Raw genomic sequence first — 22,847 nt, 5'->3', positions numbered from 1 at the left:
GTTTTGTGGGCTCACAAGGATCCGACCCAACACAGCAACAGGCAGGACCAGTCTCAGTTAGGTCCAATTTAGCTTGATGAATAAATATGCCCTTGGACTCTAGTGAAAGTATACTTTCCATGAGCACAATCTCTTTAGTGGCAACCCCTATGGCCCGCTTAAGGATGCTGCTGATAGCAGTGGTAGTGCTGTTGTAGGTTTATAATAAGTATATGGAATGTTTGATTTGTTAATATGACTTTATGCAAATCTTTGTTAAATTTAAGATTTGTATTCGTATTGTTTCTTTTTATTTGTTTGTATTATCAGAGTTGCTTAAAAAAAAATCTAAAAATAATAATAAAAAAAAAAAAGGTAGTGCTGTTGCAAGCAGAATTAGGAATGATGTTAGATGTGGCTTCATGCTTACCTATGCTGGTTAGGAATAGTCAGGCCACAGACCAAGATGAGACCCAAGAAGGAGAAGAAAGTCCCCTTTCAAGCACTGTATCTCTGCCCCCAGTATCCTTCAGGCAAGGGTTTCTGGAAGCTGTAGTAAGCACATACACGATCTTTCAGAGTGTCCTGCGTGGCTGGAGAAGGAAGCACCCTTTTAAACACTCTAGCCACAGTGTCCTCCAGTAGCCGTAGTGGCACAGAAACAGCTTTTCAGCATGTCCTGCCCTACGGTAGAAGAAAGCATCCTTGCAAGTGGTGTAGACCCACCTGCAGTGTTCTTCAGGCAGGGGCTTCTGGTAGTTGTAGTGCAAGAAAAGAAACAGTCTTTCAGCGTGTCTACTAACATCAGTATGTAACTGACATTACAAAAAATATACCTAATGTTCATTAGCCTTTATATCACCACAATCATAACCATTCATTACACTGCTCATGACCTCACTTATTAAATCACCGATGACATAAAAACCGAAATAATCTGTCATATTACGGGTGATATTACTTTTCAGGTCACCTTTGACATAATCAAATACCTCGGTTTTGATTGACACAATCAAATACATCAATAATAAAAAACTTCAGTGGGTCTCCTGTGTGACTGACATGCTCCTGCAGCCCCACAACCATTTTTAATACATTGTTGGTGAACCTGCCACCTCTTGGGTAGCTGAAGAGGAATATACAAATTTTAAAATGCGCTAGCTAGGGGTTATGTGGCGCTCTAGGCTCCCAGCTGATCGGAGCCAGCGGCAGCCCTTTGATGTGGCCACAACTGTTTTTTGAATGCGCCGGGCACATTTTCTACAGGCACACACACCACCAGCCATCAGTGCACGCATCAATTGTTAACACATCCACAATTAAATATTGTAGCAATCGCAGTATGGCGCACTTTACTTTTAAACATGTCAGTGCACGCTTTTCCACCATGCACACACACCACCAGCCATCAGTGCACGCTTTCATCAGGCATACACACCACCGGCCGTCAGTGCACACTTTCAACAGGCACAAACACCACCAGCCGTCAGTGCACGCTTTCACCGGGCACAAATACCACCAGCCGCCAGTGCACCCTTTCACCAGGCACACACCACCAGCCGTCAGTGCACACTTTCACCAGGCACAGACACCATAAGTTGTTAGTGCATGCTTTCACCGGGCACAAACACCACCATCCGTCAGTGTACGCTTTCACCGGGCACAAACACCACCAGCCAATATAGAGTTTGCAATAAAATTCATGCAACACATTGTCATATACAAGGCCAATAACTCAAACTTGAATGCTGCGAGACCTATTGCATTGCAAATGCTTGTTTTAGGTCTCGTGGCGTAACAGCGCATAAGCGCTGTCTTGCCAGAGATCTTTTGTCACTGGGTCTGCTTCCCAGGAGACAGTACCTGGCCGCACGCATCTCGCAAAAGGCGATCGGCGCAGGCCACGCGCGCGCGAACGCGCTCGCCGTGGCTGTCTCCTGGGAAGCGCAAACATATACAGGCACACCTCCCCCTGCACGCATGCGCACAAACAGAGACAAACACACACGAGCGCACCTACACACACACACACATACAGAGACCCCCGCCCCCCCGCCGCTGCTGCACACACAAGTGCACCCCCCTCCCCCTCCAACTAAGCCCCACTTACCGGCTTTGTTGACTTCTGCAGACTCCGCGGGGCTCTCCCTCGGGCATGGGAGCCCCGCGTCACCAGCACTGCTTCTCTGGCCATCCGAGGGCGCGTGCGCGGGCTTCCGGAGTGCGAACTACAAACGTCTACGCTATGACGTCATTTTGTAGTTCATCACACGTCAGGACATTGCGGCGCATCTGGGGAGCATTCGGATTTTAAATCCCTACACTCGTTTGTGGAGGTGCGGTTTTGACTGACAGAGACTTTTTGGGCTCAGGTTGTCTCCCCTTTTGAAGTTTCCTAGATACACATGCCGCACGTTGCTTCTGTACAAAGACTACAGACGCCATATTGCTGACATCACTTTGTAGTTCTAAATACGGGCGCGGAGCGGTGGCTAGTACCGAGTGTTGCTCGTTTTTACACAATAGATGCTTCTTGGGACAGTCCCTTGTGCCAGGCGCTCCAATGGTAATAACGTCTTGCCTGTTAAAGGTACTTTGCGTTTGCTGACGAGGCAGGCCGGTGTATGCACTCCTCCTGTATGACTTTGATTTGGTGTATTATGAGCATGATTTATCTTTACAGGGAGATGTGTTGTGTGAAGCGACAGTGTGCGGCAAGGCTGGTGGATTCAACCAGAGGCCACTTTCTCTGTTAGGGGGGGAACTGTCTGTTGCGTTTTTCCACCTGATGCGCTGAAGCATTAAACTCATGAGACTTTAAGAATCTGGCAGCAATTAGAAATTACTCAATATGACCCAAACGCTTTATAATCAGTCGCAAATTATCTTTCAGAATCGTACTGAATTTATCACAACACACTTTAAAAAGCATGATTCTGTGGTATCTGAAGCAGAGGTGGGAGCAGCCTCAGTAAAAGCAGCCCCAGATGTCTGTTTGCTGTTACTGGTTTAGCGGCCCCTTTTGTTCTGTGTTTAGTGACCGGTGCAATACGGAATGAGCATTTAGAGGCACAGCTCAGTTTTGTGGGCTCACAAGGATCCGACCCAACACAGCAACAGGCAGGACCAGTCTCAGTTAGGTCCAATTTAGCTTGATGAATAAATATGCCCTTGGACTCTAGTGAAAGTATACTTTCCATGATCACAATCTCTTTAGTGGCAACCCCTATGGCCCGCTTAAGGATGCTGCTGATAGCAGTGGTAGTGCTGTTGTAGGTTTATAATAAGTATATGGAATGTTTGATTTGTTAATATGACTTTATGCAAATCTTTGTTAAATTTAAGATTTGTATTCGTATTGTTTCTTTTTATTTGTTTGTATTATCAGAGTTGCTTAAAAAAAAATCTAAAAAAAATAATAATAAAAAAAAAGGTAGTGGTGTATCAAGCAGAATTAGGAATGATGTTAGATGTGGCTTCATGCTTACCTATGCTGGTTAGGAATAGTCAGGCCACAGACCAAGATGAGACCCAAGAAGGAGAAGAAAGTCCCCTTTCAAGCACTGTATCTCTGCCCACAGTATCCTTCATGCAAGGGTTTCTGGAAGCTGTAGTAAGCACATACTCAGAGTGTCCTGCGTGGCTGGAGAAGGAAGCACCCTTTTAAACACTCTAGCCACAGTGTCCTCCAGTAGCCGTAGTGGCACAGAAACCGCTTTTCAGCATGTCCTGCCCTACGGTAGAAGAAAGCATCCTTGCAAGTGGTGTAGACCCACCTGCAGTGTTCTTCAGGCAGGGGCTTCTGGTAGTTGTAGTGCAAGAAAAGAAACAGTCTTTCAGCGAGTCTACTAACATCAGTATGTAACTGACATTACAAAAAATATACCTAATGTTCATTAGCCTTTATATCACCACAATCATAACCATTCATTACACTGCTCATGACCTCACTTATTAAATCACCGATGACATAAAAACCGAAATAATCTGTCATATTACGGGTGATATTACTTTTCAGGTCACCTTTGACATAATCAAATACCTCGGTTTTGCTTGACACAATCATATACATCAATAATAAAAAACTTCAGTGGGTCTCCTGTGTGACTGACATGCTCCTGCAGCCCCACAACCATTTTTAATACATTGTTGGTGAACCTGCCACCTCTTGGGTAGCTGAAAAGGAATATACAAATTTTAAAATGCGCTAGCTAGGGGTTATGTGGCGCTCTAGGCTCCCAGCTGATCGGAGCCAGCGGCAGCCCTTTGATGTGGCCACAACTGTTTTCTGAATGCGCCGGGCACATTTTCTACAGGCACACACACCACCAGCCATCAGTGCACGCATCAATTGTTAACACATCCACAATTAAATATTGTAGCAATCGCAGTATGGCGCACTTTACTTTTAAACATGTCAGTGCACGCTTTTCCACCATGCACACACACCACCAGCCATCAGTGCACGCTTTCATCAGGCATACACACCACCGGCCGTCAGTGCACATTTTCAACAGGCACAAACACCACCAGCCGTCAGTGCACGCTTTCACCGGGCACAAACACCACCAGCCGCCAGTGCACCCTTTCACCAGGCACACACCACCAGCCGTCAGTGCACACTTTCACCAGGCACAGACACCATAAGTTGTTAGTGCATGCTTTCACCGGGCACAAATACCCCATCCGTCAGTGTACGCTTTCACCGGGCACAAACACCACCAGCCAATATAGAGTTTGCAAAAAAATTCATGCAACACATTGTCATATACAAGGCCAATAACTCAAACTTGAATGCTGCGAGACCTATTGCATTGCAAATGCTTGTTTATGCTGACTCTGGCTTTAGAGCCTGCCCTGCTAACAAATTCCACACACACTATTATTTTCCTTGTATTCCTCACAAGGGCTACCTGGACAGCGACCCTTTCATTTCTTATGTTAATTTATTTTACTTTGTGTGGCTTTCCGTTTCTTCTATTCCAGTGAGTGTACCTGGCCTCACATTTTCGATTTTCTTTATTTGTTTAGATAAGTTACTTTGGAGGTTTTCTTCGTCCAGTACTTTCGACTCATCAGAAGTGGAGTATTGATATGTCTTCCTTACTCAATCAGTGAGGTAGGCTAGGCAATGAATACATAGCTGCTATTCGATTATTTTTCATATTTACAAACATCCGGTCTCTTTCATATGAAAGAGCATCACATTATATAATTGGTTTGTGGCAAAGGTGATGGTGGGACCATGTATTACACTTCAAAGTCTCATGAACATATGAAGGAACTCTGCTTACAGCATCTTTCCTCTATAGTTTTACAGGCCTCCCTGGTGACTGGAGTATCATTATGATGTATGACAGGTAGTTCTTTATACCATATATATTAAATATAAATTGGTGGAGATGTTTCTTCCTTTCATATCATGAGATAGATGGGGTTGGTTCTCTGCTGAATTAAGTATTTTGAATCAGGGGAGTTAAGGGAAGAAACGCTGCTGCAGAAGGCCATGATGCTCTTTCGCTAGTTCTTCAAGAACATGACTACAGGTAAGTGATACTGCAGACAGCCTCCCTGGACAGTTTTATTTGAGGTGCAACAACAAACTGAGCCAGGAAACTAAGGAGAATCACATAGAACTTGAAAATGTCACTCCTGGGTCTGGGTGCACAGTCGTCAATGTTTGGCAGTCTTTGAGGTTGGGCACGAACATTGTGAGAAGTATCCACATTTTGAAATGTGGACATGATAGAGAACTTTTGGAGAATCTGAAAGTTGAAAAGAATGCAGTAAGAAATATGTTCGAGGCATGTGGGCTGCTAAATTCATATCTATTGCATAGATCGCCGCCTAGTGTTGGGTCCGGATGATTGCACATTGTTGTCCTGGAAGAGTCTTCGAAGTATCACGAGATAGGTGGCTCCTCCCCTAGACTACAGTGCGCATGGGCATCGGCTCCATCCCCAGATTGTTTTTTTTCCGCCATTGGGTTCGGATGTGATTTCGACGGCTCCTTGTCGGAATCGAAAGAACTTACTTCTTAAGGCCAAAAGGCCTTCGGTATTTGCGTCGGTATTGTTTGCGATCGGTCCCGAGCATCGTCTGACTCTTCGGGTCGGACTTCTGCGGAGTGGTTTACTCTTCGCGCATCGAGGCCCTGTACTCGCAGCAAGACCCCGACGACTTCATCATGGAACGGAGTCCGTTCAAGCGCTGCCCCGTGTGTGGGTCTAAATACCCACACATCGACGTGCATCCAGTTTGTAATAAATGTCTATCGCCGGAACACGACGAGGACAACTGCATGGCCTGCTCCAAATTCAGGTCAAAGAAGACGCTCAAGCATCGGCGCGCGACTTGAAGCCCTACACGCAGCCCCGGCACCCGACGACATATTCGACGACCCCGCAGAAGAAGGCCACAGCCATCATCTTCAAATCTCACCACCATCGACGGAGGTCGAGGCAGATCCAGAAGAATACATCGATGGACAGAGCCAAGACCTTGAATACGTCGAGGAGGTAGGGGACGATGAAGAAGTCTATGGGGCCGCGGAAGATAGCTCAGAGGGAGAGCTATGCCCCGAAAGTTACTCGACTCAGGCTCAGGTCACGGGATCGCCACTCGGCCTTACCCACGACCCTGCACCGGTATCCCCAGCCCCGCCTTCGGGCCCGGCCACGGATACACCGGAGGAGCCACCGTTGCGCGTATCGAAACCGAAACCGCAACCATTGCTGTCGACAACACCTAACATGGCCGACATCACGCCAAAAACGAAACCGAAACCTTCGGTCTCCACGGCTCCCAAAATGGCCGCCGACTCGGCAAAACCGAAACCGAAACTTACGGCTTCGACAACATCTAAAATGGCCGACGTCCCGTCCAAGCCAACGAAGCCTGCTCCGTCTTCAACTCCGTCGCCTTCGGGCCACACGAAGTCAAAGAAGACTGTCGACTCACCGAAAGCCATCAGGTGGTACAGGACCCTCAGGTTTTTGGATCACGTACATCACCTACTGAGGACTCAGCAGCATTCACTGCTTTAATAGAACGGGCAGCTGCAAATCATAATGTGGACATGCACTCTGACCCGGTGGAGGAAGATTTCCTGTTTGACACTTTCTCTGTCTCAGAAAGAACAGTCAAAACACTCCCCATGCTGAAAGGTGTCCTTAAACATGCACCAGAGATCTTTAAGGAACCGACAAGAGCAAGGGTGGTAAACCCACGTATTGAAAAAAAGTACAGGCCAGCACCTGGAGACCCTGCATATATTCGGGGACAGTTGCCTTTGGACTCATTGGTGGTCGCAAATGCCCGCAAAAGGGCCAACTCCCAAACAACGGGTGAAGCTCCTCCCCCAGACAAGGAGTCGAAAGTGCTTGAGGCGTCTGGCAAGCGGGTGGCTGCGCAGGCTGCCAATGTATGGCGTATAGCAAACACACAAGCACTACTGGCGCGTTACGATAGGGCGCATTACGACACCCTAGAACAGCTCCTTCAACATCTACCTGATGAGTATAAAGAAGCAGGCGAAATGCTCATTCAGGAGGGAAAGCTTATATCAAATGCTGCAATTAAGTGTGCACTTGATGTCGCGGACACAGCGGCTAGGGGGATTAACACTAGCGTCATGCTAAGGCGCCAAGCCTGGCTTCGTATATCTGGTTTTAAGCCTGACATCCAAACTACAATCCTCAACCAGCCCGTCAATCCTGACAGACTGTTTGGCCCTGATGTAGACACCACACTTGAAAAGATTAAGAAGGACAACGAGACTGCTAAGTCCATGGGGGCTCTCCAATCACAACAGTTCAGGGGCAACACTTTTCGTCGCTCAGGTGCGCGTAGTGTTACCAGAGGACACTTGGGACAACAAACACAATTCGCAAGAGGTGGTGCGCAATCCTCGTACCCCAAGCAAGGTAGAGGGGGTTACCGAGGTAACAGTGCCAAAGGCAGAGGCAGAGGAAACAACAACTCACGTTCCTCTGCCACAAACAAACAGTGACTCCCTGTCACTGCCCCCCGACCATCCAACACCTGTCGGGGGAAGACTCCAGCAGTTCCTGCCAGTCTGGTCATCCATCACCACAGACAGGTGGGTGGGAAAACTAATTCAGTACGGTTATTGTTTGGAGTTAATATCCACTCCTCCCAATATTCCCCCAAAACACCGTCCTATGTCGGCAGAGAACTTGCACTTATTGCAGCAGGAGGTACTAGTAATGCTGCAAAAAGGAGCAATCGAACTCGTGCCAGTGGAGGAGGAAGGAACAGGGGTCTAGTCCCTGTACTTCCTCATCCCAAAGAAGGACGGATCCCTCAGACCCATTCTGGATCTACGCCCTCTCAACATGTATATAATGTCAGAACATTTTCACATGCTGACACTGCAACAAATCCTTCCCCTTCTGAACCCAGGGGATTTCCTAGCAACCTTGGACCTCAAGGATGCTTACTTCCACATCCCGCTCCACCCGTCCCACAGAAAATACCTCAGGTTCACCATTCTCAACAAGCACTATCAGTTCAAAGTCCTACCCTTCGGGGTGACTACTGCCCCCAGAGTGTTTACAAAGTGTCTGGCGACAGTGGCAGCGCACCTCAGGAGACAAAACATACATGTCTACCCGTACCTCGACGACTGGCTCGTTCAAGCAAAGTCGGAAAGACAGTGCGCCTCACACATGTCCCACACTATTCAACTCCTTCACAGCCTGGGGTTCTCCCTAAACTACCCAAAGTCGCACCTTCAGCCAGCCCATGTGCGGCAGTATCTGGGCGCGACAATAAACACCCTGACTGCTATGGCTCAACCAAACACAGTCAGAATCAACAGCATTCAGTCGCTGATCCAAAGGTTCAGACCGCAACACTCCCTGCCAGCGAGAGTGTTCATGCAGTTGATAGGCATGATGGCCTCCTGCATCTTCATAGTCCCGCACGCCAGGTTGCACATGCGTCCCCTCCAAGAATGCTTGGCAAATCAATGGACACAGGCTCAGGGACAACTAACAGACCTAGTGTTGGTGACCGGTCGGGCATACAACTCTCTGCATTGGTGGAATCCACACAACCTTTGCAAGGGCCGACCGTTCCAAGAGCCTGTGCCACAGATTGTCCTGACAACGGACGTATCTCTCCAGGGGTGGGGAGCGCATGGTGCAGGGACTATGGTCAACCCAGCAACAACGGTTGCACATCAACTACCTGGAATTGATGGCAATCTTCATGGCGCTCAAGTCCTTCAAAGTACATCTGTGCAACAAGGTCGTGTTGATGCGGACGGACAACATGACAGCCATGTACTACATCCAAAAGCAGGGCGGTACTCACTCACCACAGCTGTCTCATCTGGCTTAGAGCACGTGGAAGTGGGCCATTCAGAGGAACATCTTCCTCATGGCAGAACACCTCCCGGGCAAGGACAATCAGATGGCGGATCTGCTCAGCAGATACAGCCATCAAATGCACGAGTGGGAGATACATCCATCAGTACTCCACCCGTACTTCCAGCAGTGGGGGTCATCCAGAGATAGACCTGTTTGCCACAAGGGAAAACGCAAAATGCCAAAGCTTTGCCGCCAGGTTCCCTCACCCGGAATCGCAAGGGAATGCGATATGGATGAACTGGTCAGGCAAATTTGCGTACGCTTTTCCCCCAGCGCCTCTCATTCCGCTGGTGGCAAGAAAGCTAAAGCAACACTCGATGACTCTCATCCTGGTTGCTCCAACATGGGCACGCCAACCATGGTACACCACGTTTCTAGAACTTTCCGTGGTACCGCATCAAAGGCTGCATCTCACATCCAGGCTCTTGACGCAGAACCATGGCGACATTCAGCATCCAGATCCGCATCAGCTCAATCTGGCGATCTGGCTCCTGAGGTCTTAGAATTTGGCTACCTCAACCTGCCTCCAGAATGCATGGACATCATCCGAGAGGCAAGGAAGCCCACGACCAGAGCTTGCTATGCAGCAAAATGGAAGCGGTTTGTCATTTACTGTACTGACAACAATATCAACCCGCTGGATGCATCCATTCCTAACATCATCTGCTATTTGTTACATCTTTACAAATGCAATCTAGCGTACGCCTCCATTCGGATACATTTATCCGCCATAGCGGCTTATCTCCAGAATAGGCAGCACCTCTCTGTTTTCAGGGTGCCTGCCATTAAAGCCTTCCTAGAGGGACTGAAGCGAGTCATTCCTCCAAGAACACCACCAGCTCCAGTGTGGAACCTCAATGTAGTCCTCACTAGGCTGATGGGCCCACCTTTCGAGCCACTGCACTCCTGCGAAATTCAATTTCTGACGTGGAAAGTGGCTTTTTTCATTGCGATCACGTCGCTCTGACGTGTTAGCGAGCTGCAAGCGCTCACAATCCAAGAGCCATTCATCCAAATACATTCCAACAGGGTAGTGCTCCGCACTAACCCTAAATTCCTTCCAAAGGTGGTGTCACAGTTTCTTATCAACCAAACTATTGACCTGCCTGCATTCTTCCAAAACCCACAAACGGTAGCAGAAAGAATGCTTCATACATTAGACGTTAGGAGGGCGCTAATGTACTACATTGACAGAACTCAACACTTTAGAAAGACACAACAACTTTTTGTTGCCTTCTCACCACAGCACAAACGCAGCCCCATTTCCAAAGCAGGACTAGCCAGATGGATCGTTAAGTGCATTCAAATCTGTTATCAAAAAGCTAAACGCACTTTAACAATACCCCCAAGGGCGCACTCCACACGCAAATTGGGGGCCTCCATGGCGTTCCTGGGGAACATTCCCTTGGAAGACATTTGTAGAGCAGCCACTTGGGCTACACCACACACGTTTACCAAACATTACTGTGTAGATGTGCATTCCAAACAGCAAGCAGCTGTAGGACAGGCTGTTCTCAAAACACTTTTTCAAGCTTCTGCAGCTGGCACGGGCAACCGCCCTTAATGGAGGGACTGCTATGTATTCTATGCAATAGATATGAATTTAGCAGCCCACATGCCTCGAACTGAATATGCTACTTACCAGTATGCATCTGTTCTTGGCATGTAGGGCTGCTAACATTTATATCGCCCGCCCTGCTCCCCGGTGCCCGTAGCGGCTGCAGACACTCTCTTGCATTCATCATTAGCATGGACATCATTTACACTATTTCACTCCATCTCTGCCACAATGGCTAAAAACAATCTGGGGATGGAGCCGATGCCCATGCGCACTGTAGTCCAGGGGAGGAGCCACCTATCTCGTGATACTTCGAAGACTCTTCCAGGACAACAATGTGCAATCATCCGGACCCAACACTAGGCGGCGATCTATGCAATAGATATGAATGTTAGCAGCCCTACATGCCAAGAACAGATGCATACTGGTAAGTAGCATATTCATTCTGGACAGCGGTGTGTATGAGTGCTTGGGTCTTGCACAATGGTGGGATATTCAGTATGAAGCTTGGGAGGTGTCTAGGCGTTAAGTAATGCTATGCTTTACCTGATAGAGACTTTGGTTGTTAGGGCTTCCCACACTTCCTGCACCCCTACCAACTGATCAGTCATATCACCCCTTCTCTGCTATGCAACAGGCACTACACATGGATGAAAGACGCAGCTACAAAACTGTGTACTTGGTGCATAGCATTTCTTACACCCACATCACACTACCTGCCACAAAAAATTCACATCTGCACTTATATCCTTATTTGTTACTGTTTCACTTGTAACAAGGACCCCTCTGCTTCCATTGTACTAGTAAACAAATGTATGTGTTTATATACAGTTCGTTTTTGGTTGTTTTTTTTTTTGCAGTATGTCCTGTTTAAGCTAGGCTTCCTTGTGTGTTAAGTTCCCTACTGATGTTCTAAAACCTCTGCCTTGTTTTGGGTATCTGTCTCTTGTCCTCGCCTGTTAACTTGCAGAAGCTAAGAAAAGTGAAACATGTGAAATGCCTGAGGCTCAACGAGGCTGTAAAAATTGGTCCTGGATCCCAGAAAGCACCGTAATTTAAATTGAATTACAATACTGGGCACAGCACCGTGATCAGCACAAGTGACCCACCTCTGCTGAACATGCACCACATCATTTTATAACTTTCTAGAACTAGTTCTTATGTCTGCTCTGTTGCAGTGTACCATGCTCAGTTGATCCTCAACTATGTTTGCATAGCATTTTAGAAATACCTAAACGTACATTGTATTTTGCCATTTCTTTTAAGTAAACTATATTAAGCAGAGACATATGATGCCACCTCGTACAATGTCTAACGTAATTGGCTTGTCTGGTGCTCTTTTTAGGGCTCGCCTACAGAAATCTTTAGTTCTATGTTTTCAAAGATCTGTTGCCTATAATACATAAAAAATATACACATACAGTGGGTGTGGGTCAGCCCCTTGCTCTTGATTTGAGGGCTTTTTATCTGTCTCATTTCCCTGATTCTCTTTCAATGGCTTTTCACCTTATTCTGCCTCTAGAACATTTATTGTCTACTATGTTCGCATTTTGATGACCTGTGTCCTTCCACAATTACATTCAGGGAACTACTTTTTTCCATTTTCATTTGAATGCAAGTGTTTTCCTGCTCTCTCTCTCCCCCCCCCTCTTCTGTGGGCTGCCTTCCCCTACACACCTCGGCCTTCCCCGTGTTGCTCTCCCACCACCCACCTCAAGACTTGCTTCCTCCCCATCCGGCTCTGCTCTTTTATAAATGAGCCCATGTTGCTCCCCCACAACTTCCTTGCCTGTTGCTGCTCATATTCATTTAATTGCTCGTCCAACACTCCCATGCCCTGTTTTTGATGCGGTTTTAAGAAGGTCTGGCAGCTGCCGTAAGCTCCTGAGCCACTCGTTTTTTGGAAATGTGCTTTTTTTAAAGCAACCGATTTAAGATGGTGGATGCCACTTAGATTAGTATATGAAGTATGTGAAAGTGCTTTTCTGGCAGCATAGCTCCCAGAGCTGCTGTTCCCTTTAAACAAATGTAAAACAAGCGCTGAAACACAAGCATGGCCCCGCGGGTGCGAAAGTTAATTGTTGTGAGAGAGAGGGGGAGCAGGAGGTGAGCCCGCCAGTGGTGCACGTGCACGCCTGGGAGAGTCTTCACTTTTCAAGCACTGCACTCGTGCTTGTGGTGCGCCCCTTCTCGCTCCCGCAAGGTGGATGCTGCCACAAGCACGAGTGCAGTGCTTGAAAATAAGCAGAGCGACGCCTAAAGGCCCTCCTATTCAGCGCATGTGCGCTGTGTAGTCGAGACCTAATAAAAAAACGTAAGTGCCTGTGCGAGGGGTGGATGGACAATGGAGGATTGGGTGGAGAAAAGTAACTTGGGTGAGGGGAGGGGGGACAAAAAAAATAAGGCCAGGTAGGGGGAGGAGGAGAAAAGCAGCACAGGAAGTGTAGTGGGTAGAGGGGTTTGGCTGGAGGAGTAGCACACGAAAGAGAGAGGAGCACACGAGCGAGGGACAAACATTAATCACAGGGTGTGTTTTTAGTGGTAGAAGAAGCACATGAGGGAGAGAGCTAGAAAGCACATTCATACTAATGAAGTGTTTAACAAAAAAGAAATAGGTAGTTGTCTAATAGTGAGCTGTGGAAGGACACAAGTCTGCCAACCTAGGGATGGTAAAGAGGCTATGGTCCAGCAGAGGGATAAACACAAGAAGTGGCAGGAATGCCATCAAACAAGAAGCAAGCAAACAGGAGTGACAACAAAGCCAACCAATGGAAGCAGTGGACGAACTCCGAGTCCTCTGTAAGATCTTGATATAGCTGACAAAAGGTTTTTCACATGGGAGGCGAAACCTAAAACACAAAATGGCCACTGCTGCATGATGAATGCTTGGGCATCCATGATGATGCATGGGAATGTACACGTTCTAACACTGGGGTCGCCATAGTGTCATGACGCATATATGCACATCCAATGATGATGCATACACATGTATACCTGTGCTTCCATTTACTTTTTTTGCTGATGCTTTACTATGTTTATTTTTTTGTCGAGCTGAACAGCATCGACAGAAAGCATAGGAAAAGTCAGTAAGCCTGTATTGGCAAAGTCAAAAGGCAAGAGGAGTGGCTTTGCCGGTATTTGTTTTCCTCGCTAGTTTGTAGTCCAACATTTATGATAACAAAATAAACTAGCATAACCAAAGGGCATGATGGACGGTTTCGGGTTCATAACCCTCATCAGCCAGGCTATCTTGAATCCTGAACTGGGGTGGCGGAGTGAGCTAAAGAATGATGATGGATTAAACCCAGATCAGTTGACTGGGGGTGAGTGCTTGCAATGTTCAACACTCCATCCATCATCCCCTTTGGTTATGCTAACAAAATAAACTACACATTTCAGAATTCAGCTATACAAGCATGACTGGAATAGGCTACTTGTTTGTCATGGGACAACTAGAGCGCTCTTGTTTGTTTTTTTCAAGGTTTCTAAAACTGTACGTGCCAGTGCCGGAGGCGCCTGCTGGTCCCTTATCACGATGATTCAGTGAATGGAATGTAAGGAGGATGGATAATAGAGGCCTTGCACCGTCTTGCCAAAGGGAGGAAGCCAGTTGTTTTTAGTGATTTGCACTATATTGGCCAGGAAACAAAGAGGGTTTTGGCTTAAGCACAGTAAGGCTATGCCAAGATACAGTACTGTGCAATAATACAACAATTTCAATAGACAATGATCTCGAGATGACTCATTGCCATAGACCACTCTTTCAGTCAACTTTTAAATTCAAATATGTTTATTTTAAATCTTTTGAACGAAATTGGGTGGATTATTGATTGAAACACCACAAAATCGACTTTGTGTAACATATATTAGACACTTTTTATTTTATGTACCATAAAGGAGGGATATCAGGATCTTGATTTTGGGAAATTTACCGAAGGTGTTGTTATTCATCAATAAAACCAAGTGGGGGGACAAAAACGGAAAACACAGTTTACACTCAAGACAGATTGTTCACACATATAATTTACGATAGACAACAAAGGATGGTGATGGGGAAGGAGAATAGGAAAAAAGTTTTTAGTTTTTTCATTTTTATATATTGTGCTCTACCACAGTCTTTTTGTGTCAACAGGTGGAGCCTAGTCCACTAAATGGAGGAAAGGACGCGTTTCGAATCCTTTTCAAGTACAAGGATTCTCTTCAGGACCACAAACAAAAATCTTGCACAGTACTGGCAACCTGTTTGTTCATTTGCACTATATTGGGGCTTGGGGGGGGGCATCTTGTGTCACTTGCCACCATTACCTGTTTCCTGTTGTAGTGGTGCTGTTCTTCAAGTAAGAATATGTGTGTTATTCACTTTTGGGAGCACTACTGCTACAGTAGCAGGCCTTTCATGCAAAATAGCACAACTGTCTTGGCATTACAGTTAGCGCTATCTATCATCAACACAGGAATCTTCAATTAATCCAGGTGCTCCTGTAAAACACCTGCTCAATTTAGCCATTGTGAGTAGGTGGTGTCCTTCTTTCTGTCGGTGCAGAGTAACTGCCTTTTGTTCACTAGTCAGTGTTGCCATTTCCATGTAAGTGAAACACTCTAGCATCAGCATCTTGTGGTTATTCAAATCATTGTTGGGTTGGACTAAGTCAGAAGGGATCCATCATTTCTCTCAAGGAAGTTGTTTGACTGTGAATTGAACATTAGTAGATTGCTACATTCTTTTATTTCCCTTACTTGTGTCTGAATATATGACTTACTTACCACTGACTAGTTTAAAAGATAATTTATAGACAAGGGTATGAAAGGATGCATGTGCTACCTGCAACCTCTTTTTGCCCTCTGCTGTAATACTCATGAATTTCCTTTTCCAAGGGAACCAACAGCTATATTTCGGACGCATTTCAGCGATGGATCATTGTGGCTCCTAGCAACTCTTGTGGGAGACAATTGCGATATTACCTGATGTTGGCGGGAGGGAGGGATGGTATTTCCCCTCACAGCTGCTCCAAGTTTTTAAAGTCCGCCTACAGTGTGATTCTTGCCTTTAACACAAATAAATTAATGAAGTAGTCATTTTCCATTAAAACAGTTTACTGTAAGTTACATTTGTATGCGCGAAGAAGGAATCTCATTTCTGCATAGCCAATTTTAAACCATTTATTATAGTTCAATTAGACGGCGCCTTCCATTTTCCCGCTTCACACGCTGTTATCCTTGGCAGCAAAGTCACAGCTCAATAAACATTGCCTTTGTGTGAGTGTCCAAAGTTAAACATTGAGCTAATCTTTACTCTGAACAAAAGTATGTTTCACAAAGCTAACCACATGAGGCTTCATCTAGGGAGTTATTCAAACTCTCAGGTGGACTGAGTGGAGCTACTGTGGACCTGGAGAGTCACATCTCAGGAGCTTCAGGGGAGCGCTACTTCTGGGGCCCCACGTCACACCCAAGTCCTGCCTTTTAACCTGCTCAGGCTGCTGAGTTGAGGAAACAAAAAAGAACAGGCAGATTCCAGATTATTATCTTAAGAAGTGTGCTGTAGCAAAAGAACTTGGATAATAGCACACTAGAAGTGAAGCGGCCTGCACAAGATGGCAGCCGCGGCGCTCTGCACAAGATGGCAGCCTCCACACTCTGGAAGCTGTGGAGGTCCCGCTTCTTGGTGGGGGCTGGTGAGCATGTAGGTGGTACAACTGAGATGAGAGGAGCAGAAGAAGCACATGAGTAGCTTGTTTAAGTGCCACAGTCAAGGCTTTGGGAGTCCTGGCAGATAATTGCGGCCTAGTGGGTCTGCTGCATTCCACGGTGTGCAACCTTTTAAAATGGAGCCCTAGACAGGATCACTACACTACCCTAAAACACACAGTGTGCATGAACACTCTCCAAGCACACACAGATCTGCGGCTCCTCAGCTGTCCTTCAGGGAGAGCGAGAAGTCAACCCTACGGCTGCTTCAATGCTACATAAAGAGACCTATGGAGGACCTAGACTTGAGGGATCGTGAACTTCAGCAGACATTCTACCAGTGGTGACCGAGCGAAGGACACTGCCCTCTGAGTTACGGATTCAGGGCTCCCGCTGTCCTTGACCTGAGGCTGTAGGTTTAAAAGGTAGGGGAGCAAACAGCGGAGACCTGGGTGACTGCTGCTCACTCCTTATCGAATAGGCAGCAACTGTTCATGTCATGAAAAGCACGGACAACGATGGCCATGGCCACATCTTCCTGACGCTGGGTGACGTCTAGTCGAAGAAACACATTTGTGACAGAAGGGGGCGAGCCTTGTGCCTCCCAATGCTTACTAGTGGAGGGTCATGTGATGTAGGGTACCTATGATTTTGATTCTCACCTTTCTCACAACCCCACAGACACACACACACACTGTTCATCTGTTTCTGCTGGCAGACCCAGTTTCCCCCTCTAAAACGTAGAGGAAAAATAATGTATAAATTGTGTGTTTGTGTGTCTATTACACCCACATATATGTACATATCCGTCCTTTCCTCGCTCTCTGTAAGGGCTTACGAATTCGCCGTCCTTGAGACAAAAAGCACACGATGAACCTTGTGTGTTGGGAGAAAAGCACACCGCTCAGAGGCGCCAACAGAGTGCCACGTGTACAGATGTACAAAGAACAGAAGATTGTACACCTATAGGAAGTTGGGATCCGCCTGAGAGTGGAGACAAGCCCAGAGACAAACATAGGGAAATCTGAATTCATATTGGCATTGTTTAATGAAATGACTGAAGATTGACGTAGATGTTTTGTGTGCATGTGTGTGTTTTTATCTACCTTTTAAGTATTTTTCTGTCTCTACATATACATCCAAAAGATCCACGCTTTTTGTTGTGTTACTGTTTTAAAATATGTCTGGAATTTAATTTAATGTGGAAAACTTTTTAGTTCAGTTGCATAGTATGGACAAATTCCTGTTTACTGTATGTGAACGTATTTTAAGAAACTGTTAATTAAAAAGGGAATTGAAATCGTATCTGGAGAGAGCTTTGCTAGTGATTGTTTATCCTCCAGTAGGGCTGCAGAACAAACCTTCCAGTCAACCTGGATTACAGTGCCAGGCATCAGGCCCTTCTGCTAGCCTCTCAAAGGTTTATGGTTTGACTGTGTCAACTCAGCAATTACCACTAAAGTTAGGTGCCACTACCAGGTCAATGTAGACAGCAATGGAACTGGGGGTCAGGGTCGCCTATGAAGCAGGCACGAAAAGTGATTTAGCTATTTAGAAGAAACTATAGGGTGAGGCGAAGACCAGTGAACAGTGACCTAACAGAACCACTGCGGGGACCACGTCATCAGAAGTGAGGGGTGTCTTGATGCCAGGTAGGACCTGCAGAGCCAATGCCTGGCCCTCGCTGGGCTAACCCCGCCAATTGCTGAGTGGCTTTGGATGCACTGCTGTGCGCTTCATGGCAACAAATCCCCCTTCACCTTCCTTAGTTGTCACAGGTAGGGAGTGGGGGTCTGCAAGATGCTAACTGCGCCAAGAAGCTGCCAGAGAGGCCCCACAACGAAAGAGTATAAAGACTCCAAAGAATGGGATTGCACACTGTATTTATAAGAAGTTTACCAGGGCTGACGATGTGGTCAATTTAAGGGAACCCTAACTTTTTGAGATGTAGAGGCAGAGTTGACCAAGGTACAGCCAAGGTGAAAGAATTGGGGTTTTGTGGGAGAGGGTGGGCATGGGTAACTGTGCCACCGAGAACTCTATAGGAAATAACCCAAGGGATGGCGCGTCACTTTGCACCACCTACCGGGTAGGAGCAACTGGAAACATTACAAGTGTGGGTTGATTGCACTGTATTCCATGGGAGGCGTCAGGGGTTTGGCACCAGAAACACATTAGCAGATTACGACGATTGCACTGTATTCCATGGGAGGCCTCAGGGGTTTGGCACCAGAAACACATTAGCAGATTACGTTCTTTCATTGTGTAGCTGAATTGGTTTTTGCCTAACTTCACTCTTTACCTCAGATACGGCATTCGTTTTTATGAATATTTGAGTTCTAATCTCGGGTGCAACCGTTCTGAAACTGTTTCATATTCCGCATCACATCCTGCATGCTCGGATTTCTATTTTTATGTCCGTTTTTAGCACTTGGCCAGCGTTGACACATTGATTCTGCAGTTAAAAGACCGTAAAGATGACTCAATGTGAAAAATTCTTGCCACTGACGTCTGCAGCAATGTACCAGCTACTAGTAACAAGAATGGTAAACCGAGTACAATTACATTCTTTAATAATTTGACTTTTATTTACATCGCTTGGAAATGTGAAAACTTTATGTAGTGAAGCACAACGTAAAAGAGAAAAACACCAAGTTATTCATTTTAATATTGTTTTCTGTGATGTGTTGTACTTTTTCAGCGCCTCACCAATCACGTTCCAGTCTTTGTTAGCAGCATATGGTGCAGATTTCCAGTAACACATATATGTGGCTGTATGCAGTAGGAACAATATATGTTTTCATAATTCCGGAAACTGGGAAATGCTGTGTTTTCAAACTTCATATCCAGGACTTGGACATAGGGGACGAGTGCAGTTTTACAACACATATACCGGTTTGCTGATTACCAGGCCCATCTGAATCTGTTTTTGAAGGAGTTCTAAAATGAGCTGTTGAAAATGAAGTGTATGCTTTTATTAAGGAGGTCCCTGATAATATGTGATGGGGCGGTAGCAGAAGTTACGTGTCCAATCGAAACCATGAGAGCTGCAGTCATTTCGCCTATGTCTTTCCCTGAATAGGCGAGAGGTGAAGTTTTTCGGTGACATACTGGCTGGAAGCCAAATGAAGAATATTCTGGGGAATCCGGACCGAAATGACTGATTTTCGGTGGCATTTCCTCAGTTTCCCAGGGTTCCTCAAGACTCCACATGTAATATGTGGTAACTATGCACCCTGTTGTTACCAGTACCCCTCGTATTAGTAACTTTGTGGAAGGGGGGAGAAGTATGAGGTGCCACGCTTGCGACCGTAGGAGGAGTTTCTTGGTGACTTTTGCTTGGGTGAGCTCCAAGTCATTCAATAAATTGACATCAACTCTTTGGTTGTAGGTCATGCTGGAGGCTAGCTGGGATGAGGTGAAGCTACCACCTCATCTGAACATCCATTGAAAAAATTATGTAGTCTTTAAAGGTGGAAAAGAATGCACATTTTTTGATTATTATTTCTGTTTAGGATTTTGATGACTCTGTGCCGAAAGCTGAAACTTCCTGACGCATTTGACTTCCGTCATCTGGCCCATCTGAGCCCTGGGTATGTGGGGGCTGACCTGATGGCGCTGTGCCGAGAGGCTGCCATGTGTGCCGTCAACCGGGTGCTCATCAACCTGCAGCAAGAACAATCCACTATGGTGTCCGCCGCAGATGAAATGGATGAAGGGGTGCAAAACGTCATGCAGGCAGCAGAGCACGCCAGAGAGGAGGCATGTCAGAGTGTGTTCCCCACAAAGGTACGCTGTCATTTCAGGGTGTCTGAAAGTACTGAAGCTGCTGTTCAAAATTAAAAAGTGTCTAGGGCAGAATCCTGCTAGTAGGGTTTGTAATCAAAATGTTTCCCTAACAAACTGAGTGGTGGTAATGACAGTATTGAGTTTTAATGTGCAAGTGTGACTAAATGATCCCAGGAACTCACCTGCAGTAATGCATTATATGGGTGACCTAAATAATTGCATAATATATTATATCACAGGGTAATACACCTATGTGATAATAGCAGATCTGCACAGGTGCCTGGTGACTTCCCAAAAGCTATAAAGATTGAGGGGTAGAAACGCTCAATTCATCTCAAGGAGTTTATCTGTGATTAGCAAACCATCAGAAACTAACTAGTGCAGGGGTCTCCAACCTTTTCTGTAGTGAGAGCTAATTCTGCTCAAGGAAAGTCCTGCTGAGCTACTAGCATATTTTATCACTGTCAAATGCTTATGATATGTATTAACATTACACTATGACCACCCTAAGAAAGATTTATCAGGAGTCACCACCCAAACATTCCAGATGAAGTTATAAGCAGAATGCTAAGAAAACGTTTATCAATATTGAATGCTTATAATCAACTAAAATTCAAATCATCACATGCTGTGTGCCACAAAAAGGGTGCTACCACAGCAGTAAGTCTTCCCAACTCAAATTATCATTCAGCTAACAACTTTAAATGTGTTTTAGAATTGTAATATTTTGTCTTCAGTAGCATATTATTTTTTTTAAATACACATATTTTTCTATCAAAACCACTTTCCACTTTCCAGCAATCAAACACAATTTTCCAAAAGAAAAACCTTTTCAGAAAAAGCATATTTTTTTTCTTTAAAAATCAAATCAGTTTTCATTGTTAGAAAATACAAAGTCCCTAAACATCAGCTTTTCGTTTTCATTGAGTACCGCCATGTAAAAACGCCAGTGATGGACAAATTCTGCTTCAAATACCCAGGAATTGGAATCAAAAGCCATGCTTGCTCACCATAACACTATTAATGCATCTGTTATGCGAATAATGCCCACTATCAAACCGGGGCTACCACTGTGCCACAGCTGGATGCCCAACATATATCAGTTATGGACATTATTATGGAAGAAGCGGTTGCCACTTTGTCAGGAATGGCTAAAAGCAAGCCAGTCATGCTGTTAACATGTCAGTGATGGCAGCAAGTATGTAATTACTAGACTTGTATGCCCAAAATAGTCAAGGATGTAATATTATGGCAATGGCACAATTATACCATGAACGAGCACAATTGCGTCAGAGATAATACACTTATGATGGGGACCAGCATACATATGTGGCAGCCCTTGAAAGTAGGAGTAGCTTTAAGGGACCAACACTGTTTATTAGGGAAGGAAACAATGTCACACACCCACACAACAAATAAATATGATGCTTCTAATTTTCTCTGCCCTGGATGCATCCTCTCTTCCCTCAGCTCTTTGGTTGATCATGCTCCCAATTAACACATTTTCACTCTAGTTCTTGCAGTCACACACTTTGATGGGTCAGCCCTGGTTACTGCTCCCACTATTGTCACACACATTGTGACTGATAGAGCAGGGCATATAACATGGCCAATCTCCTTCTTAGGTAGATTTAAAATGGATAAAGATGGTTCATGTGACAGACCCATAGGCCAACACCCTAGCCTACACATGCTTCAACACCCTCCGCATACTTCGCAAGACCTTTAAATGGATCCCTCCCGAATCCAGGAAGACCGTCACCCATGCACTCATCACCAGCAGGCTGGACTACCGGAATGCCCTCTATGCCGGAATCAACAAATCTCTGCTCCACAAACTCCAGACCCTCCAGAACGCCACAGCCAGACTCGTCCTCAGCATCCCACGACAAGACCACATCACCCAGTACCTACGGGACCTCCACTGGCTCCCCTTCGAAAAAAGAGTGACCTTTAAGCTGCTCACACACACCTACAAAGCCGTCCACAACACCGGACCCCAATACCTCAACGAAAGAATCTTCTTCTAAGCCTCCAAGAGAAACGTCAGCTCTGCTGACCAGGCCTTGGCCGAAATCACTCGCATCCACAGAGCCAGAACAGGCGGCAGATCCTTCTCTTACATCGAGGCCAAGACCTGGAACAAACTGCCCCTCAGCATCAGACGAAGCCCCACACTGAAAGCATTCAGGAAGAGCCTCAAGACCTGGCTTTTCGAATGACCGGAGCTGCCCAAATGCCACCCCCGCGCTTTGAGACCCTCACGGGTGAGTAGTGCACTCTATAAATCCCTGATTGATTGATTGATAGGCCAAAAGAGTGTGTGTTTGAGTGTTATCAAGAGGTGTTGCCATTGGTTTGGCTGTCTGTAACTCTTACGGGTAATGAAACGAGCAGTGCTGCCTTCTTTAATATACACAGAATCCCTGAGATCAGAT

At 46.0% G+C, this 22,847-nt stretch overlaps 1 protein-coding gene across 1 annotated transcript in view; it reads left to right on the top strand.

The window, feature by feature from the left end:
- NVL (nuclear VCP like) overlaps positions 1–22,847 on the top strand; it is a 502,294-nt gene that overhangs the window by 198,572 nt on the left and 280,875 nt on the right. Inside the window, exon 13 of the mRNA XM_078649847.1 lies at positions 20,136–20,409. Within this exon, the coding sequence (XP_078505973.1) occupies positions 20,136–20,409 (274 nt within the window). The remainder of the gene's footprint in view (positions 1–20,135; positions 20,410–22,847) is intronic.

Source organism: Lissotriton helveticus, chromosome 6 (genome assembly GCF_964261635.1).
Source record: "Lissotriton helveticus chromosome 6, aLisHel1.1, whole genome shotgun sequence".
NCBI lineage: Eukaryota > Metazoa > Chordata > Amphibia > Caudata > Salamandridae > Lissotriton > Lissotriton helveticus.
Note: the sequence above shows the minus strand (reverse complement) of the source record. Positions and strands in the feature narration are given on the sequence as shown.